Source organism: Cyclopterus lumpus, chromosome 1, assembly GCF_009769545.1.
Source record: "Cyclopterus lumpus isolate fCycLum1 chromosome 1, fCycLum1.pri, whole genome shotgun sequence".
Classification (NCBI taxonomy): domain Eukaryota; kingdom Metazoa; phylum Chordata; class Actinopteri; order Perciformes; family Cyclopteridae; genus Cyclopterus; species Cyclopterus lumpus.
Window position 1 is genome coordinate 8,145,988 of NC_046966.1, and position 20,854 is coordinate 8,166,841.

The 20,854-nt window shown below is 40.4% G+C and overlaps 3 protein-coding genes across 4 annotated transcripts; 2 read left to right on the forward strand and 1 right to left on the reverse strand.

Annotated features, from left to right (window-relative positions):
* Window positions 1-906: 906 nt before the first annotated feature.
* On the forward strand, window positions 907-3,032 carry LOC117734987 (ecto-ADP-ribosyltransferase 4-like). 2 transcript variants are annotated; one of them, XM_034539365.1, is made up of 3 exons: window positions 907-1,035; window positions 1,307-1,446; window positions 1,529-3,032. In XM_034539365.1, the coding sequence occupies exons 1-3, from the start codon at window positions 1,008-1,010 to the stop codon at window positions 2,426-2,428; spliced, it is 1,068 nt and encodes a 355-aa protein (XP_034395256.1). In that variant the 5' UTR covers window positions 907-1,007; the 3' UTR covers window positions 2,429-3,032. The 2 variants fall into 2 exon arrangements, with proteins under 2 accessions (XP_034395256.1, XP_034395264.1); XM_034539373.1 differs by having other exon boundaries at window positions 1,532-3,032.
* Window positions 3,033-12,555: 9,523 nt separating this feature from the next.
* ftr84 (finTRIM family, member 84) lies at window positions 12,556-16,156 on the reverse strand. The gene is made up of 7 exons (XM_034537162.1): window positions 15,470-16,156; window positions 15,230-15,325; window positions 14,823-15,056; window positions 14,127-14,283; window positions 13,969-14,025; window positions 13,687-13,740; window positions 12,556-13,480 (listed from the first exon to the last, which is right to left on the reverse strand). Exons 1-7 carry the CDS (start codon window positions 16,040-16,042, stop codon window positions 12,939-12,941), a joined length of 1,713 nt encoding a protein of 570 aa, XP_034393053.1. The 5' UTR covers window positions 16,043-16,156; the 3' UTR covers window positions 12,556-12,938.
* A 2,658-nt stretch (window positions 16,157-18,814) lies between these two features.
* Window positions 18,815-20,177, forward strand: tppp2 (tubulin polymerization-promoting protein family member 2). Its single transcript, XM_034540142.1, has 3 exons — window positions 18,815-19,005; window positions 19,558-19,711; window positions 19,986-20,177. Exons 1-3 carry the CDS (start codon window positions 18,815-18,817, stop codon window positions 20,175-20,177), a joined length of 537 nt encoding a protein of 178 aa, XP_034396033.1.
* The last annotated feature ends 677 nt before the right edge of the window (window positions 20,178-20,854 follow it).

Genomic DNA, 20,854 nt, shown 5'->3' on the forward strand with positions numbered 1-20,854 from the left:
TACATATTGTCATTCAGGTCATGGGTCAGATCCAGCATGAAACGCTGAAATGAGGAGAGACTTGCTGTTCAGTATTCATCCAGTAGATGGAAATATACACTAATTGAACAGTTTAAAGCTGGAACCTCTTTTGCACAGACCTTAAAAAAAAGAATTATAGATAATGGCAATACTTATTTTAAAAGTGCGTACTTAAAAATCGGACTATTTGTGATCAGAGTAACTCCTTTTATTTTTTACATGTAGTGTTAAATGATAAAAACCTGCCGGTCCCCTACTGGAACCGAGCACTGTACTGTAACATATATGATTTCATCAAAATATATCATACTGTGTCCTTTCATGTTTCATGCGATCTCCCCGTCACCCATGCATCATTACCTCTGTCAGGTGCACCTGTGCCCCATATATAAACTACCTGCCACCCTAAGACACGCTGCCACTCGTGGTCACCCTGAGATAAGCTCCACATTCAAACATATAATACACAGACATAACTAATGGCTCCTACAATTGGACATGTTCTTATAACTTACCACATCCTGAGCAGCACTATGATGAAGTATTGTCTTTTATGGAACGAGTTGAGCTGCTATCTCCCTTTTCCAGATTGAAACTTTTTTAGTCAGTGCGTATTGTGTTTTACAACCCGATGACATACACTATCTTTGTTTGTTTTCACCTGAGCAAGCTACCAAACAGGATTTACTAGTGTACCTTCCTCTGGTAGTGCAAGCAGTGAAAGGACAGGGCCAGTGTGGCACAAAGGTTTTATTTACACATGACAAATACATAAATGATATGAGACTGTGCTGCAGACTAGGAAAAGAGGAAAGTTTTTTTTCTATCTCACTTTATGGTTTCAACACACGCAAGATAAGATCCATTTTAGCTCTGGAGCCTCCGAGCAACGTTGTCGTAGAATATCTGCGCTGTGTGGTCATACCTGTAAATCCTGTGAGCCGGAACTTCTGGGCTGGCGAACAACACTCTTTCAAAGGAATATCATGCTGCTGAGGTTATCACCTTGGAAAAGTAAGCCAAAAACAGATCAAATATCATACATTGTTGGTGGAGAATATGAGGATGTTTATTGATGGATCAGTCTCCAAGTAAATATTATCTGGATCCTGATTATGGATCATTGTTTATCTCCTACATGTCAGCCGCTAGGCTCATACTTTTTCTTGCAGATTTAAGCATACAAACAGTATCAATGTGCATGCAAGTAATATTATCATACAATGCATATTCATGGTGTTAGAAAATATATTTTAGTTCAACGTTTTTTTCTCTTTTCGTTCAGACATGAAGTCTGTCAAAGGGCCCGTATGTGAGTTGAAGTCACTGAGAAACTGGGCAACGCTTTGTGTGTTTTTGGCGGGGCTGCTCCTTTTGTATCATGACCAGTCTCCACTACTCTGGTGGCCTCAGAAACCTGCCGAGGTGCGGATGACAGCTCTTTCTTTTACACATCTGACAGCTTATTTCCACTGAATTGTTGATTTTGTCTCTCATCTGTCATCAGCAGAAAACTAAGACTGCTGGTTTCCGTCTGGACATGGCGACAGATTGCATTGATGACATGTACGATGGTTGCAACTCTGAAACAGCCTCTGTGATCGACCTGTTTGGCGTGTTTGAGTGGCACTTCAGCCAAAACTTCAGCATTGGTTGGGATTCAGCTGAAGGCGATGCGAAGAAACCTGTGCACAAGCACCTGAAAAAGGAGCACGCTACAGTCATCTACATGTACACACAGATGAACAACATCCAACAAGAGTTCGACCAAGCAGTGAAAACAGGGAAACACAACTACAGCACGCACAGATTCAATTTCCACTATCTCTACTTCTACCTGACCGATGCCATTCAAGTTCTGCGTCGCAATCAGACATCGTGCAGAAGCACTTTTCACAGGACACGGAAACACTTTGAGCGCAACGTCATCAACACAAACATGCGTTTTGGTGCTTTCATTTGGGCAGCTTCAAGCAAGCAGTCGTTTGATTTAAAGGCCAACGTGTCTTGTTTTGAGATCTACTCGTGCTTTGGTGCCGATATAACATATTACTCTGCAACAAACCAAATGGGACAGGTGCTGATTCCTCCTTATGAGGTCTTCAAGATCACTGATGTCCTGACAGATGACCCATGGTGCAGTGTGGTTTACAAGCTACAGAGCACCGAAGTACCGACGAGAGATTTAAATTGTAAATTGAATCGAAGGCAAACACAAACATATGTTGGAGCTTTTTTAACACACTGGCATGAAAGCAGGGTTGGGGTTATGGCAGTATGCTTGATGCTGTTGGTCATCATTTCTGTGGTCCTTGTAAAACACAGGCAGAAGCGTTTTGTGGCTGCAGTGCTGGGAGCTCTGCTGGTGCTGATGGTTATTTTTGTGATATTGAGCGTTAGCCAATAATCAAAGAGGGGGGCTGTTGTGTTATTGGGACACTTTGTTATGTCTGTTTGTCATTGAGAGAATTCTTAAGATGTTTTTGAAAGTTATGAGGAAATATAAATCTTCCTTCTGTTGGCTCAGTTTGCAGAGGCCACACTGTCCACAATAAATGCTGACTCTTTTGTTGATTATGGACATAAAAATGAGGTCAATCTTCATAGCTTACACCCAAAACTATATGATTTGGGGATGGGGACATGTTTTATCAAGACTGGAGAGACAAGGATTTTTTCTAAAAAAGAGGTCAAAGTGTTTTTTTTCTAAATAACCCCAAACAAAAGAAATAATTTGTTTCACATTTTGGGAAAGGAATTTTTAGCGTTATATAAGGTAAGGAAAAATAAATAATAGGGAATCTTTTGGAATAAGCCCAAACTAAAAAAATACTTTCACATTTAGATTACAAGATAAAACCTTAAATCATTTACAGAGAGGGCGGCGATCCTTTTGTGCTTACATAGGAACAGGTATCTTACTGCTGGCAGATATAAAGGTTTTCAACATGTATTCACAGACTACCACGCAGTATGCAGTGTGATACAGTAATTCATCCTTGGCAACAAAGTATCAGAGTTATTCACCCTTTTTTTACAAAATAAATGTCTTTGATGAACAATATTTTGTGCAATTTTTATTTTTGATCAACAGCAGTTTTGATGAACGCATTGTACAGTATAGACTCTCAACATGTATTTGTATGCTTTATTGTCTATTCTGTGTCTTCATGTCTTGCAATGTTTGTGTAAATTTATAGCGTATATCCCTTCACCATGTGTAGCTGTGTAGCCTACTTTATGGGTACTTTGGAGTTTCTTACAAAGAAAGAAACTGATTCCATCTACAGTGGTGATCTTAGAGTTACTTACATGGAATTTAAACACTGTCAAAACAGCAACAGTAAGCTAGATTTGACAGGTGGACAGGCAGGTAGGTAGACAGGCAGGTAGACAGGCAGGTAGGGAGACAGGAAGGTAGGTAGACAGGCAGGTAGGGAGACAGGAAGGTAGGTAGATAGGTAGGTAGACAGGCAGGTAGGGAGACAGGAAGGTAGGGAGACAGGAAGGTAGGTAGATAGGTAGGTAGACAGGCAGGTAGGGAGACAGGAAGGTAGGGAGACAGGAAGGTAGGTAGATAGGTAGGTAGACAGGCAGGTAGGGAGACAGGAAGGTAGGGAGACAGGAAGGTAGGTAGATAGGTAGGTAGACAGGCAGGTAGGGAGACAGGAAGGTAGGGAGACAGGAAGGTAGGTAGATAGGTAGGTAGACAGGCAGGTAGGGAGACAGGAAGGTAGGGAGACAGGAAGGTAGACAAGAAGTTAGCGTGGATGAGCATGGCACATAACAAAACATGCTAAATAATATATTGGATTGAGAAAACAGTACAGGGATTTCACATTATACTCAAAATTAATTTGGATATGATTTAAATAAATACATTATCTAGTTTTTCTGAATACACCCATGGGAAATGCCAGTATTTTCATATTTGAATGATTAAAATGTCAAAAGCCAAATAGTCACAGGTGAAGAGATTGTGAAAACTATCAGAATTATATTATATTGCATCTCTGTTCTGTTGCATCTATGTCATCTTTTTGTTTTTACATTGTTTTGCATGTATAATTCATAGACATACACCACACACAATTATTAATCCATCCATCCATCCATTTTCAATACCGCTTATCCTCATTAGGGTCGCGGGGACGCTGGAGCCTATTCCAGCTGACATAGGGCGAAGGCAGGGGACACCCTGGACAGACCGCCAGTCCATCGAGACAATTAATAATGACAAAGTAAAATTACTTGAATGGGCAGAGCTTCCAACTGTGATGGAAAAGGCCTGAAGCTGATGACAGACATGAACCAACCCTCGGGGTTGCATAAACTCATGCAATTAATGTATCAGGCAAGTCACCAGTATTAATTAGTGTGTGAAATGTAAACTGTTATAGGTAGTCGTTATTGCTTCACTGCACCCCATAATGCTCCCTGGTATGGTCATGTTTATCTTGCAAATCTGTTTCCCCTTATTGGACACTAATGAGGCTTCCAATGTTGTCAGTGAAGGCTGCAGAGACAGACTATGCCGTTACATTGAAGGATGTTTCTCACTCCACATGTTGGCAGAGATTATTTTCATTTAACAACAGTGTCTCCAAGTTTACACTTCAATGGAGGGGAGCAATGGTGACAGGCTAGGCCACAGTGCTAATCACTTGCAATGTGCTACATGTAGCGCATATGCTGAATGATGAATCACTTAAGTAGAACTGCTGTAGTCTGAAAGTAAATGACCACAAGATAATGTGTCCTTATGTAAGTTAAGAACCTGGGCTGAATGGTTGCCTTAAACTGGACGAGGCTCGAAACAGTTGAGAGAAATGAGAAAAACAGAGACGGCAACTTCAAACAAGCAGAGAATTTAGAAAACCAAAAATGCTGCAAATGCTGCCATCGGAATACATGAAGGATGAATCTTCTAAATGTATGTTTGACTTTTCACAAGTTGTGATTGTTGCTTTATACACTAATACAGTATTAGTGTATTAGTAATACTATTGTCAATGGGAACAATAAAGCAGATTAAAGAAGCATGTATGTAGTAGCTTTCTGGTTCACTGCCTCCAACTCCTGTACGTTTGCATGTAGGAGCATGGCTGTGCTTCTTGTCTGTTACAACATGTAAAGCAGTGTTGTTCATTGCGTTGGATAATTTCTCTTGCAAATCATGTGAGATACAGTCAAAGAAGATAAATTGATTGTCCTAAGAGCCACTGTGGAAGTTCGTAATAAGTTAAACACATATCACAACACAGAAGACATCATTCAAATTATTTTGAAAGCATTTAAGAAAAAATAATGCATTTTATAATTTATTTTCAAATCCTCAAATTATAAAATGATTGGGGGACAATTCTTACAAATGAACAAATTTGGAAATATGCTTTTCCTCTTGATTGTTGGACTTCTACAGAACCAAAGTCAGTTGTCACATGCTTCTCTATTTTATTGGAAAATAAAACACCAGATGTTCAATGATGTAGCCCGGCTCCTTTACCTCCCGCTTTTACTGAACACACTTGTTACACTATGGCAGCAAGACCTGTTTAAAAATGTGAAAGAGGAAGAATTCATTCTTTGATGATCAAAAGGAAGAGGGGCTCATCTCCTCTCCCTTGAGATGTTCAATACAACTGGGTAAACGTGAAGGTTTGGAAGAATGTTTAATACTTATGACAGTTCTTCTGGAAAAATTAAATTGGAAACATTAAGCCTGGTCTTGCTATAATTATTTGAAATAGTAATGGTAAAACTGCATTGCATTGTATGATGCATTCAATACTCCACAGGTATGTGTATTTTAAACTCTGCTTACCACAAGAGCGGATAAACACCAAACCCTGTTTACACACATCTACCAGTTTTGCATGCAAGAAAATTCCTAATGGACATTATTTGATTACTGATCATCAGGCAAACACAGATGTGATTGATGTACATTTGGCGCTCCGAATGTACAATTGAAAATACGTCTCAACAAGCTCAGGAAAAGACAAGGTTGGTGCTTTCAAACTTCTAGACTGTCGTGTGAAACAATGAATGAATTAAATCAATTTTTTTTCTTCACACCTTATGAGGAAAAGAGTGTTTTATTTTGTGAATTGTATATTTAGTGGATTATTTTGAGAAGATTGGATGCGATTGCTAGACAATTTCTGCATTTCTCAAGCTGTTCTTGAGTTTAACAATTGTAAACAAAAGATTTTAATGAATAATAATAAATTACCTTTTCTCAGAAAACAAATTGTATATCAGTTTATTTATGTAAATTTTGCGTTGGCAAGTCAGTGACATATCTCACACTTTGCCCTCTTGATTTAAAGGAATCCTCTGACCTATTCTCATTAAACAAGGGTTGAGTTGAGTCAGTTGTAGAAAATGCAAACCTCCACTCTACATTTCACGACAGTGTTTTTTTCTCCCCGTACTACTTCCCAGAAAACATGCAAAACCTCACGGCTGAAGAAAAGAACCTGACGCAGTGTGGTCTCTGTCTGCACTCTTCTCTCTTTGAATCTACGATTCTGCCTTATGTCTTGATCTCTCTGCCTACTAATGGCCGGGTGCTGTGGCTCATGATATCATCTCCGGCCTTCTGGACAGGCAGGATGGAAGTGTGTGCGTTCCACTTGGTCCTCACAGAGATGATTTTTGGATTCCTGGTGCCACCTTTTTTGACCACGAAACGTTTTGTCGACTATGAAGTGGCAGGCAACTTGACTAAACTCATTAACATAATGTTCACACTCAGAATTCAATTCCAGAACTGTGTCTGCATAGAGCGCTATTTTGCAGTCCTACGCCCAGTGTTGTACTGCAGGTACAAACCCGTTCGGTACAGGATGAGCCTTTGTTGTGTTTTGTGGGTGCAAGCCATCCTGGTTGGTATACTCCAAATGTTCTTTTGCAGTCAACATCAGGAATTATTATTTATTTCCATAGCCTATTTGTTAATTTGCCTTGTTGTCAACACTTACTGCTGCTTATCAGTTCTCAAGGCTCTGAAACAGCCCTCCCCAGGGAAGGGAGAGAGGGAAGGATCCGACTTGATCAAGAAAAGGGCTTTCAATATAGTCCTGCTCTACCAGGTGACTGTGTTAGTAAGCTATTTACCCCTGGCCACAATGCTCTTCCTGGTTCACAAAATAGAGCGGAGCACACTGTGTGTTTTGCTTCCCGTGTCTTACTCTGTAATGGTTTGGCTCGGGGTTATCCATCCTCTCCTCTACCTCCACAGGGCTGGGAAATGCCTGGTGAGAAATATGTGTCAATTGTGTTCAGGTGCAGCTGTTCTATAAATCACTTCAAATACATGACGTTGCTGCTCTTTCTATTCTCTGCCATTGAGCTTGGGTTCATGTTTAGTTGCTGACGTCATCCATGTACCCTGCAACGGTAAATAGAGAGGGGCACATGTGGAACATGGAGTAGATGCCAGCTCTGCTCTGCACTTTGCTAAGAAGCTTTGAAAGCTCTTGTGTGTTTAACAGCCTTTAAAATGACAAAGTGGGCAAACAATAGTCCAAAATCAAGATTGCATTACAACGGTGTGTATAAGATGTCATGTAAAAGCAGCCCCATCATTTTATTTATTTGTTTGTAACCATTTGGTATCAGATGAGCCAACGTATGTGCAGTGCAAGTAGTTTTCAAATAAAGTTGTCTCTTTCATGTGTTTCTCTTTGTCACATTTTGTTGACATTATACTACATTGAAGTTTGTATTTAAATGCCACATGTATGCATTGACTGCATATTTTACACCATTTGAACACCACTGGTGTATCCATGTGTAAAAGATACTGAGGGACCAGAAAAATAGAAACACGTGTACAATTTAAATACAATATTGTCACAGTTCAGCTTCCATTTTCACCTGCTCATCCTACTTCTCTCACTCCCTTCTGTATTACCTCATCAGCTCTATCACTCTCACCTAACCACCCTACTTCTCTCACTCCCGTCTGTATGACCTCATCAGCTCTATCACTCTCACCTAACCACCCTACTTCTCTCACTCCCGTCTGTATGACCTCATCAGCTCTATCACTCTCACCTAACCACCCTACTTCTCTCACTCCCGTCTGTATGACCTCATCAGCTCTATCACTCTCACCTAACCACCCTACTGCTCTTACTCCCTTCTGTATTACCTCAACATCTCAAGATTTACGTCCAATGATGACATTAATAGCTATTAGGTGTAACAAGTGACATTTTCATTATCACTTCATTTGCCAAACATGAATACAATTAAACAGTAAAACCTCTTGAACAGTTTATTAGACACAACCAATGAAAGAAATCCTAGATGAATTAAAAAAGACGCCACCAGTTCTGTTTACATTATTAATCCCACAGCTTTTGAGGCATGAGCATTAGTTATTACATCAATTTAAATAAGAGCAGTGACTTATATTGTCATGTGTAGCCACCAGGAAACAGGACACGACACAAAAATCCAGATCCTGACATATATTCTTGCAAATCTGTGCTTTGCATTGCAACACGTTATGTTCTACAACATTTACAGACATTGCAACATTGCATTGGAATAGCAGCCATATAGAAAAATGTATTAATGCCCAGGGAAATAATGATAATCTTGATAAGCCTGATAAGGCCGTGACCTTCATTGCGTTACTCTTCTTCTTCTCTCTATCTTTTTCTCCTGGCCCGGGATGTTTCAGAGCCCTGAGAACCGAGCAGCAGCAGAATAGTATTACTGATAAGAAGATACATTTCTGGATGAAAAACCCATAAAGATAGAGAGTTTTCCATAGGTGTATACTGAGTATATGCAGGAAACCAAGGTATTCACCCAGACAACACAACAGCAGGTCACGTTGTACCTCAGGAGTTTAAACCCAAGATATATGGACGACCCCAGTACTCCACACAGATGCAACATCGGAAGAGGGGATGGGCTGTCAAGAAGAGGCCCAAGGAATCAAAATGTACATGAACATAATAGCATATGCAGAATAAAGCAAAAGCAATCTCAGACATCGCCAAATTAAGAGAAAAGAAGTCGGAGGCCAAAGTCTCTCTTGCTCCTGCTAATATCAGCCACATGACATACACATTCAAAGGAAGACCCAGGATGTTGTTGTCTGTAGCTGAACCCACGGTTAAATCCACAAGAAGAGATCTCTTATACCATAACAGAATTAAGTCTCAAAATAGGGCTGAATTGTTTCCTGCCTTTTGCCCTCTGTCTGCTGGTATGGAACAAATTCTTTGTTTTGTTTTTTGGTGTTGCCCAATATCACAAATCACAAATTTGCCTCAGAGGGCTTCACAATCTGTACAGCTTTAGAACTTTTGGATATAACTTTTGTTTGTTTACAATAAACCTCCACAGGGTACCTTTACGCTTTGGTTCACAAATGCAACAGCATCGCTGTTTAACATTTAGCATTCAGTATGTTTGTATAACGTTTCACACGATACATACAGCACGAGGGTAGAACAGAATGGAAAAGAAAAGAATGCCATACAATAAATAGCTCCAAGCATATTTAAAATATGACTAATAATCTCATTTGTAGTCCTTTTAACATGTTTAAATGTGTTCATTACATCAGCTGCAAACATTGATGTATAGTTCTTGTTGACTGCCTGAAACACGTGCACGTTTGCATATAGGACCATGGCTGTGCTTCTTCTCTGTTGCAAACATGCAAAGCATTGCTGCACATAACTTTGGAACATTTCTATTGCAAATCATGTCAGCTAAGATTTTTTTTTTAACTCCTCATTATGAGTCACTGTGACACTTCCAGATAAGTTGAAAATATCTTTACGAAGACAAAATAAAAAGTTAGTCAATTGCATTTCAAATGTGACATGAAAGATACTATTATGTGTATAACTAGACACCTAGAGCAGTGGTTCTCAACCTTTTTTCAGTGATGTACCCCCTGTGGCAAATAAAAAAGAAAGAAAGAAGTAATACATAGCGCTGTGCCATCAGTATCTGATTTATTGAACTGAAGATTTTATTGTAGTGCTTTCCACTCATATTTTAGTGAGAAACTTGTGCTTGTGCTTCACTGATGATCTTTGTCAGTCTTGGTGGCAGGAAGGTGACTGCTGAGATCAAGCTCTTCTCCAGGCACAGTCTGTTTCTTTGCTTTGTTTTGATCACAGTCACTGCAGAGAAGGAGGATTTTTGAATGGATGCTAATTTTAAATATATTTCAAAAAAATCTCATGTACCCCCTGGAGTGCCTTCACGTACCCCCATTTGAGAACCACTGACCTAGAGTATTAAACACCTCAAGGCTAAGTGGCAGGAGCAGCTCCCAGAGATCCCAGTAGCTCTATTCACACACATTCAGTGTACACAAGCCAGCTGATTTGGCCGTTTCTTGATATTATATGTGATAAAACACTTTAATTTTTTTTGCCAGGGAAGGTTATTAGAGTTGAGCCTACAGTCGAGTGTCCATTTATTTGTTGATATAGCAAGTCCTATGAATATGAAAAAGAGATTGCTTAATATCTGGGTACTGGAGTTTTGCAACAAATACGATTGTATTATTTTGAAGAGCTGTTGATACTGCTCCAACTTGTTTTGTAGTAAAACAATGTTGGAGCAGCTTGTTGAAAGTCACAAAGAAGACCCAGTCAAATAAGAGGTTTTCTAAAAAGCAATGTGGTACTCAGAAACATTACTGCTTCTGTCCACAGGGAGAACATGAGAGTCGAGGGTCAACAGTCTGTCTATTTAGAAGGTCTGCTCAATATGTTCATGTTAAGTTTATGGATACATGCAAAATATGCATCCACCCAGGTGCTGAAACTATAGCCTGACAGTGGCTTCAGGACTCACAACCTCCAGGTAGGAGACATTGTATTTCACACTATTGGAATGTTAAATGATGCATGCAAGTGCAGTTTTAAATAGAACAATGACTTAAATGCTCAATTTAACTCTTTACATGAATAACGACATTCTAAGTTAGGGAGGTTTTTATCAATGAAAAAAATTAAGAACACCAAAAACAAAAGGCCTTTGTATTTTATTTCACATACTTAAGATAAGGAAGTAGATGATGCAGCGTGCACAATGCACATTCTTACAAATAAGCAAATTGGGCTTTTGATGATGTCATTTAAGCTCATTAAATAATACAACTTTACTATTCTATTGTGTTTTGCACTAAACAGTATTTGTCCGTGCAATTGCTTATGTTATTTATTGACATATTATGACTGAAACATTTATAGTTTGAGATTAACAGTGTATGCATTACTGTACATCTATAACAATAATATAATCAGCATGGTTGTGTTCATTACTGTATCTATTATCAGAACAAAGATGAACGTTTGCGCCATCAACCAAACAGCCATTACTCCACCGTTGGTGTCACCTGAAGTCATTCTGGCAGGAGTTGCACGTGCGGCAACCCTTCTCTTTGGCCTGCCCATGAATGGCTACGTCGCATGGCTTATAGTTAGTGGACGACAAGAGAAGATGGCTTCGGATTTCATCCCTCTCAACCAGATTGCCGTTGAATCCTTTCTCTGTCTCTCTGGCATTGTGTATTTAATTTGGGACTGCTCTATCTTTGCAAACGTGTTTAATTTCTTATATTTGATTTTCGTTTTTATGCGTCCGATGATGCAGAGCCACCTCTGTCTGGAGCATTACCTTGCAACTGTCCACCCTGTGATATTCCTCTGGTGTAAACCTCTGAGGTACAAGGTGGCTATTTGCTGTGTTTCTTGGCTGATAGCGATTCTGCTGTCCATTGTAGCCATGGCTTCTAATCGTTCAAGTGCTTTTTTGATAGCAGCTTACGATCTGTTCTTCTTGCTGTTGATGACTTTCTGCGGCGTATCAGTTCTCAGAGCCCTGAAACGCCCCGCACCAGGGGAGGGGCGGAAGGACCAACACAGGGGTAACAGCATGAAGAAAAAGGCTTTTAAGATCATTTTGATTAATCTAGTCAGTACAACTTTGTCCCAGCTCCCAATGCCAGTTAATCTATCCTTGGAGGGAATAATACCAGCTTCCGGGATTCCTGCTCTTCACTCAATAACCATATCTATATTTGTCATAACAGGTTTTGTCCCATCCATGGTGTATCTTTATAGGGTGGGGAAACTGTTCAGTAAATGCAACTGCCTGTAAGCAAATATGTGTGTTTTGGTAATTTGCCTACAAGATGTCTTTAAGTCATTAATCCTAGAGGCTGTAATCAGAAACATATCTGAATTAAACATACATGAGTCACCAAACTACAAATGTAGTAGTTAAATTACTTGGTTTAGAATATTTGTCTAAATATTAATTGATATACTGGTATGATGAATAGTAATTGTTTGCTATGATATATACTGTATGTATAACATGTCCTTATGTTGCTTTGTTATAACATGTTATATGGGTTTATTTTTATTTTGATGTCATCGTTTCCAACCTTAATTGTGAAACTTGCTCTCTAAGAAAATAAAAACTTGAAAATGCACAGCATGTACATTTTAATTTTGTTGTCGTGCGCACAAGCACACATACTTACATACAATACATAAAACACACACAGCTCATGCATATTTCTTGTCATTTATCTGCAGATTGCTTCCGCCACAGCGTGCTTAGCCCAGTTGAATATAGGCCTTCTGTTATTAGAAGATTGCCTTGGTTTACAATAATATATATTTCTCCCAACAGGAACTTGCATAAAAGAAAACCACTGACATATGTATTCAAAATAATAGCCTTAAATTAACTTTAAGTGAGACATGATCATCACAATCAGAATGTGGTCGCAAAAACAAGAACATCTGTGCAATAGAGGGGTATACATATTTTTTTTTGCAGACAATTACATTACATTGTACTGTTCAGCTAGTATTTAACAGCACCTGTGAGATAAATACCCATCCCAATAAATCTTAGTGAGGCGTGGGATTCTGCTTCAGCTGGCAGAGGGTAACAGAGGAGCCCACACCAAAGCCAGCATACACAGGCTCACTGAACTGAGCTTTAAATCTGTGGATAAGCTCCATCGTCTCTGATATTGCGTAATAGGCCACAGTGTTGCCTGCATGATCCAGGTACACGCCGATTCGTGTGGCCCTGGGAGCTTCAGGCAGGTCTCTGTCTACTTTATTGTGCCAGGCAGAGTAGCCCGAGTCTGAGCAGAGGAGACTCCAGGACTTGTCGTTGTAGCCCAGCAGGCTGTTTGAATTCTTCCCCTTGCGACTGATGCTCTTGTAGGCCACCCCGATGGAAAACTCCCCGCTCCACTCTGTCTCCCAGTAAAACCTGAAACCAGTCAGAGGCTCTCTGCACAGCACCTGAGAGAAGCCATCAAAGCGTTCTGGGTGGTCGGGGTGGAACTGGACTGCTTTCCTCCGCGTGACCCTCTGGTTCCTGTCTGACAGGACCAGCTCTTTATATACTGTGTTTGGATCCAGGGACATCTTGCAGGAGTCTGAGCCAAGACAGGCATACACATTTAAAAAATAAAGTTGTATTAGTCTTTAGATTTGCAGCATCTCATTGATCACTAATCCATTAATGTTCAGTTTTTCACCCAGAACTAATTATCTGATAATATTATATTATGAAACACATATTGCCGTTGCAGGAAAAGACAAAACTGAAAAAAACTGAATGAACTATGAACTCTTAACTCACATCTTAAGAAGTCTGTCCTGGTTTTTGGCTCCTGGAAATCAACTCTGGAAGGAACTGTGTGGATATTTAAAAAAAAGGACACATATTATTTTGTGATGCATGTTATCTTGTTGTTTACTTTTTTTAAATACATTTAAGGCTAATCATATAAAATGAGGGAAAGTTGAAACACTTTCTATCCACATCTTTTCTCATTTTATCTTAAATGAATTCTATATAATTAATATTCATGTGTGCTAAAGGGTAAAGTTGTATATATTTTATACATTGACACACATTTACCTTTAAGTCGTTTGTCTCCATTCCTCGGCAGAAGGATGTACACAGGGGTTTCACTCACTGTGAGGATGATGCAGCAGTAGGTTAGCGTGTTACTGGATCACTTTATAGTTTTCATACTATAAAGATATTTTTTTCAATTTCATCTATTATACACAAACCTGTCTTTGAGATTTTGCTCAATTCATTTTTACAGATGTTGTCCACATGTTCCTTCATCTCGGTGGCCGTCTTGCTCATCTCGCCAAAGGAGAACTGAGGGTTGATGAGCACTTTGGGCACCATGGCCTCAGGAGCAACGCACAGGGTCGGAAAATTCTATTCAACAAGAAACGCAAGCTCCATAATCCAGACAGCAAGTCAGAAACACAAACAGTGCCCTCGCCCGACCAACATAATATAATCAATACTAACTGCTATTATCTATCTATTGCCCTGTTTCATTCACAATTACAGTTATAATCTGCAATTCAAACAGCGCATGGAGCACACAAAAATGTTTACACGTGACATGTAAATTCATTGCCACCTTCAAAGTAGTGCATATCTACTTCCATATTGCAAGTGAGATCAGTCACTTTTGGGGTCTGATCTCATTTGTTTTCTTTCCTGTGTTCATCACTTAGAACTGGTTTTAAAAAAGTGTTTCCAGGATAATCATTCAAGTCACTGAATGTTTTTTAAATCTGTGAAACAGGAAAAAAAACATTTTGTGTGTGTTGGTTGTAAAACTAATTTCGGCCTCAAGATACATTATGTGTTGTTTTGTAAAAAGAAAAAGAGATAGCTTCAAGAGTACATGAGCTCTGCGTTTGGATGACACACATTAATTAGGTCACACATGTTTCCCGTAGCACCTGCAGAAAGTGAATGTTGTCCTCTGTATCGAGGATCTGCCTCAGCTCTGCATCTCTGCGCTGTAGCTCCATTATCTCCTGCTCCAGACGCTCCACGTAGCCCTCGGCCTGCGACATCGCCGAGTGCATGTTGGCTATTATCATCTGATGGATTTCAGCCTTCCAGCGCTCCACCGCCTGCAGCATTTCGTGGAAGGTCTTATCACTTTCTGCCTGTGCTCGCTGGGCACCACTCTGAAGGGTAAAAGACAGTTTGTCAAGAGGTTTAGAACAAGTGTGATATTTGATACCTGCATCAGATGAAAACTTAATTGATAATGGCTTTATTGTACAATATCTCAGGTCATCTTGTATCTCCTACCAAAAACATGGTGTCACATTGCATCATACAATGTAGAGACACTTACTTTGAGAACATCCACATTATGTTTGAGCTCCTGCAGCTCCTTCATCCTGTCCTGAATGATGTGCTGGACCTCAGTCTGGGTGACCACCAGGACTTTCTGTTGTGTTGGAATAACAAGGCGTTTGTCACTTGAGAGAACAAAACGTACGTTTAATCTGTGGCATTATTTCGGATCATTTTGGGTGTCGGGATATTGGATTCACAACCGACACATGTTGACTCACAGCCGGTCCAGACTCACCTGTTTGTCGACGCGCTCTTCCTCCGCTGATGTAATGTTGTGGCCGCGGTGCTCTCTGACAGTACACAGCACACAGATACACATCTGGTCGGAGCGACAGAACAGCTCCAGGCCTTTCTCGTGCTGGGGGCAGATCTTCCTGTCCAGGTGGCCCGTCTCGTCCACCAGCTTGTGCCTCTTGAAGGTGGACGACTCGTAGTGTGGCTTGACGTGCGTTTCGCAGTAGTAGGCCAGGCACATGAGGCACGACTTTACGGCCTTTTTGCGGCGCCCGACGCAGAAGTCGCAGAAGGATTCCTGGTGCATGTACGGGAAAGGGGTGAGCTCCGGGAGCTGGCGCCGTGGCTCGTGGTTTACGTCGGGCAGATTGCGTCTCAGGACGGGCCGTGGTGTGAAGGTGGAGTGGCACTGCGGGCAGCTGTACACACCCATGTGGTCAAACTGGTCCCAGTAGATCTTGATGCACTCCAGGCAGTAGGTGTCACCACAGGGGATGGTGACCGGGTCTCTCAGCGAATCCACACACAGTGGACAGTAATCTTCTGGAGGTGAAGGGAAACTGGACTCAGCCATGGTGATGTCGGATGAGTCAAATACTGCACGAACTTAGAATCCGAAAATGTTAATAGGCTAAGTCTGCCAAATGATGGTAAATCCAGCTGTCCAGAGAGTCCACTTTCCTTTCATCCTTCAACTCTTTTCTAAACCAGAGACAACGCAGTTCTCTCGTGATATTTAAAGGAAAGGCTTTGTTTCCACTGTAAACACACAGTGATGTCTACCCATATCACCTCTTTCCCAGCATCTGAGTGTCTGCCACCATGATGAAACACCTTAACAAGCAGGAATGTCGGGTCAAGTTGTCAGCAAAATATCATCATTTAGAGAAGTATCAACAGCTTCCATCATTTGAATTGGTGTTTAACTCAAATGATCCTTGACACCTGACTCCTGTTTCAGCTTTAACATTTTGTTTATTTACATAACAAGGTTCATCTGACCTAGTGTCCGCACGGAGTGTTTCCCGCTTGCAAAACACACACGCCCCCAGAAACCAGTCAGTGAATTGTTCAGGGATAAGCATTAACGTTTTTTTAAACTTTGATTTCCCCCTAAAACATACATTTCTCATGGATGAAGACTTGCCTACATGTTAGTATTTACAATCGGGCAGTGGGGGGACACGGCAAGGGGGGTTGGGGGAGACACACGGGACACACACTAAGTTCTTCACACCCTTCAACTTTCCAGTTGACTCAGCGGTACGTGAGTTTCATGATGGTGCATGATGTCAAAACAACCTGTTCTATTTATCCTGTGAACAAAGCACAGAGCATCAGTACCAGTGGGCCTATGTGGATTCCCACAGGAGCACCCTATAAACAATGCAAAGTTAAATATATAAATATATATATAGTGTTGAATCGGAGTGAACATGTATGTGTATATGGAAACAATGCCAGAAGAACTCTGGTATGACTATGGTGTGACAGTAAATCTCAGCAGTAGAGAATACTTTGAGCAGACGATGGCATTGTGTGTAATAATGCCAGCTCGTTTTCTTTGGTCACATATTCAGTTTGACTGATATGAAGCTGCAAAAGGGATAATCTGTGCTGTAATGTGTTAGCTTTACGCTGCCAGTGCTCTTTGTCCATTGAAGGTCTGCTCTCATCTTCTTTCAGACAAGAGGGCTCTTGTGACAATGACGGTAAGAGAGAGAGAGAGGAAAAAAAAGAGATGAGGGTGGGAGAGCAATGGAGAGCGGGCATGACAGATAGCTGTGAGTTGAGTTTAGTGTTAGGGTAGAATGAAGAACATGCTCATATTTGGTGATCTGTACCTGCCCCAAAACATGGATTACAAAAGAAACATCACAAGATATGTGACACAAATGAATAGAATCGTGAATTGAAATAAACAGAACATGATAAATCTTTCCACAGAAGCACGTCTGTGCACAGAGGCGAGGAGCTAATGAGAGTGAATAGACACAAGAGAGGCTGAGTGCCCATGATGTCATTGACTGTGCTGGTCGGTACTCTCGCCCTCCTCCCTCCCGCCCTTCCCTCTCTCCTCCTGCGTCTCTGTATCTCTCCATCTCTGTCGTCATTGTGAGAAACCCTGGGAGTGGCAGGAAGGAGGAGAGGCACAGGAGAAAGAAGAAGAAGAAGAAAAAGGAGGAGGAAGACAAAGAGGTCGAGCAGCTGTACGCTAATCAGGATCTTCCTGAATATTTTTACAGCATCCTTCCATTTACAGCAGCAGGTACACCTTACTCTCTTTTTCAGCATCCTCGTTTCATGCACTAGCCTTCAATCCAAAACAGTGGCTATGGAAACAGCAGCAACAAGAACACAGGTCGTAGGTATTTAGCAGTTGCGATAACTGGATGTTTTATTTCACGCTCCGGTAATGATACATTATGTGTAATATGTATGTGGACATTTTTAGATGCTACAGTATATTTCAATGTTAGGTTTTCTTAAAAAAGATACAATGTTAATCCCAAAAAGGGTTTGTAGCCAAACAGAAATGCAACACTAGATCTCCAGTGACATTTATGTAAATGCATTTATGTGCTTTATGTTTTCATGGTTTCAAGCATGGAATCATTTTCATCTGTTGTATTGTTGTCCACCTGCTCAGCAATAAAATATCTGACCAAGAAATATAAAAATTGCTACTTTAGCATCCATGAAAAGTTTAAATGTTTCTTTTTTTAACTGTTTTCAATTTTGAATTTCAATGTATAAATCAGGATGTTATGTCACTGTTAATTACCCATTTTTACTAAATGTACACCCTTACTGTTTTCCAACAGAAATAACAAGTTATGGACATGTGTGTGTGTGTCGGTGTGTGTTTGTGCGTGCGTGAGAGAGATTGAGTGGAACAGGAGAAGAGAAAGAGAAGGAGCATGTTTGTTCCTTCACTGTTAGATTGAACAGCAGAGCAGCCGTTTGGAAATAGAGCTGATTGAATTAAATTGGCCTGAGAGCAGCTTTAGTAAGAGGGACATAATGATGGATGTGAAAGTGTGTATCTACTTATACGTGTGTTTGTGTGTGTGCGTGTGTGTGAGGGAGAGAGAGAGAGAGAAAATGTTCACTTAGACTGATGGCAGCTTTTTCCTGGCAGGCCGACCATCAATCAGCTAATAGAGTCATTATGACGTTCTTTAATTTCACTAAATGTCCTCACTAGGAGATAAAGTGAATGGACATCCAAAGTAAGGGTGACATCTCTTTTTGAAGGTGGGACAATGCAACTATGTGCGACAACTAAGATGGCATGTTGGCCATTATCAGTTTGATAGTGTATTCTCTATGTGTATCTGTCAGTATGGCGGAGGGCTCAGTGTCCATATCAGAGGTGGAGACCTCCTTCCAGAAGTTTGCAGTCCATGGAGACACAAAAGCCAGAGGGAAGGAGATGAACGGCAAGAACTTTGTTAAGATCTGCAAGGACTGCAACATCATCGACGGCAAGAACGTCACCACGACAGATGTTGACATAGTTTTCAGCAAAGTCAAGTAAGATTGCATTCAATAACCCGGTCACACGTTAACAGCAAGAAAAGAAAAGCAAACGCCAATATGGCAAAACCATTTATCATCAATTAGTCTTTAAAACAAATGTGTCTATGCCAATGAGCAATACACATTGTACTTATTAAAGTACAGATTAGGCGGATGGGAAGTCATTAGTTTTGGAAGTGGTTAGTTATAAACCAAAGCATGGAATGGATTTACATTTTGACCTGATCACCCCATGGTATCACTAAAGTACTTTCATCCTCTGGGCTCCATATATATATATTGATATATTGATATATTGAGCACATTTCATGACAATTCAATCTAACATTTCTGTAAAAACTCAGTTTTCTTGAGGAAACATCATTAAACATTTCTGTACTTCCTCTTTAATAAAATGCCTAGTAATCACACCGTTATACCCCTGTAGCCCCTCCGTTTGCTAGCCCCATGTCATTATATTGATGTGCGAAAAAGGAAAGAGACATTATTTGTATAATGTTGTTACTCGCCTCAGAAAACATTTGGCAACTCAGTGTTTTTCCTCAGGGTGAAGTCAGCTCGTGTAATCACATTTGAGCAGTTCAACCAGGCCCTGACGGAGTTGGCTCCCAAACGCTTTAAAGGCAAAAGCAAAGAGGAGTCGCTTCAGCAGCTCTACGGTCTCATTGTTGGTAAGGAGCCTGCCAACATCGGAGTCACTGTGAGTATTTCATCAATTCTAACTGCAACATACTCAAAATACACAGATACCCAACATACAGTATGGATGTGCATTATTGTCTGCCAGTGTGATTCTTGAATTTCTTTATCTCCAGAAACTTCAAATCCAACGCATTGTGGCTTTAAACTGACTTAAAAATTTAAAAAAGGGCTGGAAAAACGTCACCAAATAATTGAGAGTGAGGGGGAAAGTAAAGTAAGCAGACAGATGGGATAATATATGCATGTGTGTATGTAATTTTTTTTATTTTTAGAAAGTGGCAAAGGCAGCAGCAGTGGACAGACTGACTGACACCACCAAGTACACTGGAGCGCACAAGGAGCGGTTTGACGAGTCGGGCAAGGGAAGAGGAAAAGTCGGGCGCGAGGACGTCCCAGACAACAGCGGCTACGTGGGCGCTTACAAGGGCAGCGGCACTTATGAGGAAAAAGTTAAAGAGGCATAATTCTCCTGACAGATTTTGAAAACTTTGATTCAAGAACTTGAATTAGGAATGTTAAAAATATATAAAATGAATTTATTTGCTACTTACATTTTTAAGACAAAGCCAATAAACTGAATGTGTGTTGTGGGCCTGCCATTACTAACTCTTGGATCCATTAAAAAATTCAAGGAAAGCAATGTGACAACCAGGATGAGCTTAAAGAAACCATTCCCCCCTCAAACAATCCAGAGATAATGGACATACTTAGCTGCAGTTATACAAAAATGTTTAATAGGTTGTACAGTAGCATGGACAACTGATACAGACTATTTTCAATGTTTCCACAAGGACTAAAAGATAAAACTGTACTAGCAGCCAAGAATGCTTGATAGAAACTAACTCACTAACTCTGCTTTGTATTATAATTTAACACTGTGCCTTAGTATCGATGTAGCCGCTAGCGGGAATGCTATGATAGACAGTAATGTGCTGCTAATCTCACTTACCTCGATGCAATGGATGGTTCTTTAGCTGGTTTCAAGAAATGAAGCTGCATCAGTAGTTATTACTTCACTCGCTAAGCTTATTAGTTGAGTGTCTTTTACTACATGACCAGTCAGTGGCCATTATCATTCTTGTCATGGCATCATGATAAATGGAAATGTATATTTACGAGTCAAAAAATAAACAAGCAGTGA

Excerpts from the sequence above, each read along its gene's own strand:
- LOC117734987 (XM_034539365.1), top strand. The coding sequence starts at position 1,008 with ATGCTGCTGAGGTTATCACCTTGGAAAA. Across the intron at positions 1,036-1,306 it reads GAGGTTATCACCTTGGAAAA|ACATGAAGTCTGTCAAAGGG; the intron begins GTAAGCCAAAAA and ends CTTTTCGTTCAG. Across the intron at positions 1,447-1,528 it reads GGCCTCAGAAACCTGCCGAG|CAGAAAACTAAGACTGCTGG; the intron begins GTGCGGATGACA and ends ATCTGTCATCAG.
- ftr84 (XM_034537162.1), bottom strand. The coding sequence starts at position 16,042 with ATGGCTGAGTCCAGTTTCCCTTCACCTCCAGAAGATTACTGTCCACTG. Across the intron at positions 14,284-14,822 it reads ACAACATTCACTTTCTGCAG|AATTTTCCGACCCTGTGCGT; the intron begins GTGCTACGGGAA and ends CTTGTTGAATAG. Across the intron at positions 13,741-13,968 it reads TGGAGACAAACGACTTAAAG|TTCCTTCCAGAGTTGATTTC; the intron begins GTAAATGTGTGT and ends ATATCCACACAG.
- tppp2 (XM_034540142.1), top strand. The coding sequence starts at position 18,815 with ATGGCGGAGGGCTCAGTGTCCATATCAGAGGTGGAGACCTCCTTCCAG. Across the intron at positions 19,006-19,557 it reads ATAGTTTTCAGCAAAGTCAA|GGTGAAGTCAGCTCGTGTAA; the intron begins GTAAGATTGCAT and ends GTTTTTCCTCAG. Across the intron at positions 19,712-19,985 it reads CTGCCAACATCGGAGTCACT|AAAGTGGCAAAGGCAGCAGC; the intron begins GTGAGTATTTCA and ends TTTTATTTTTAG.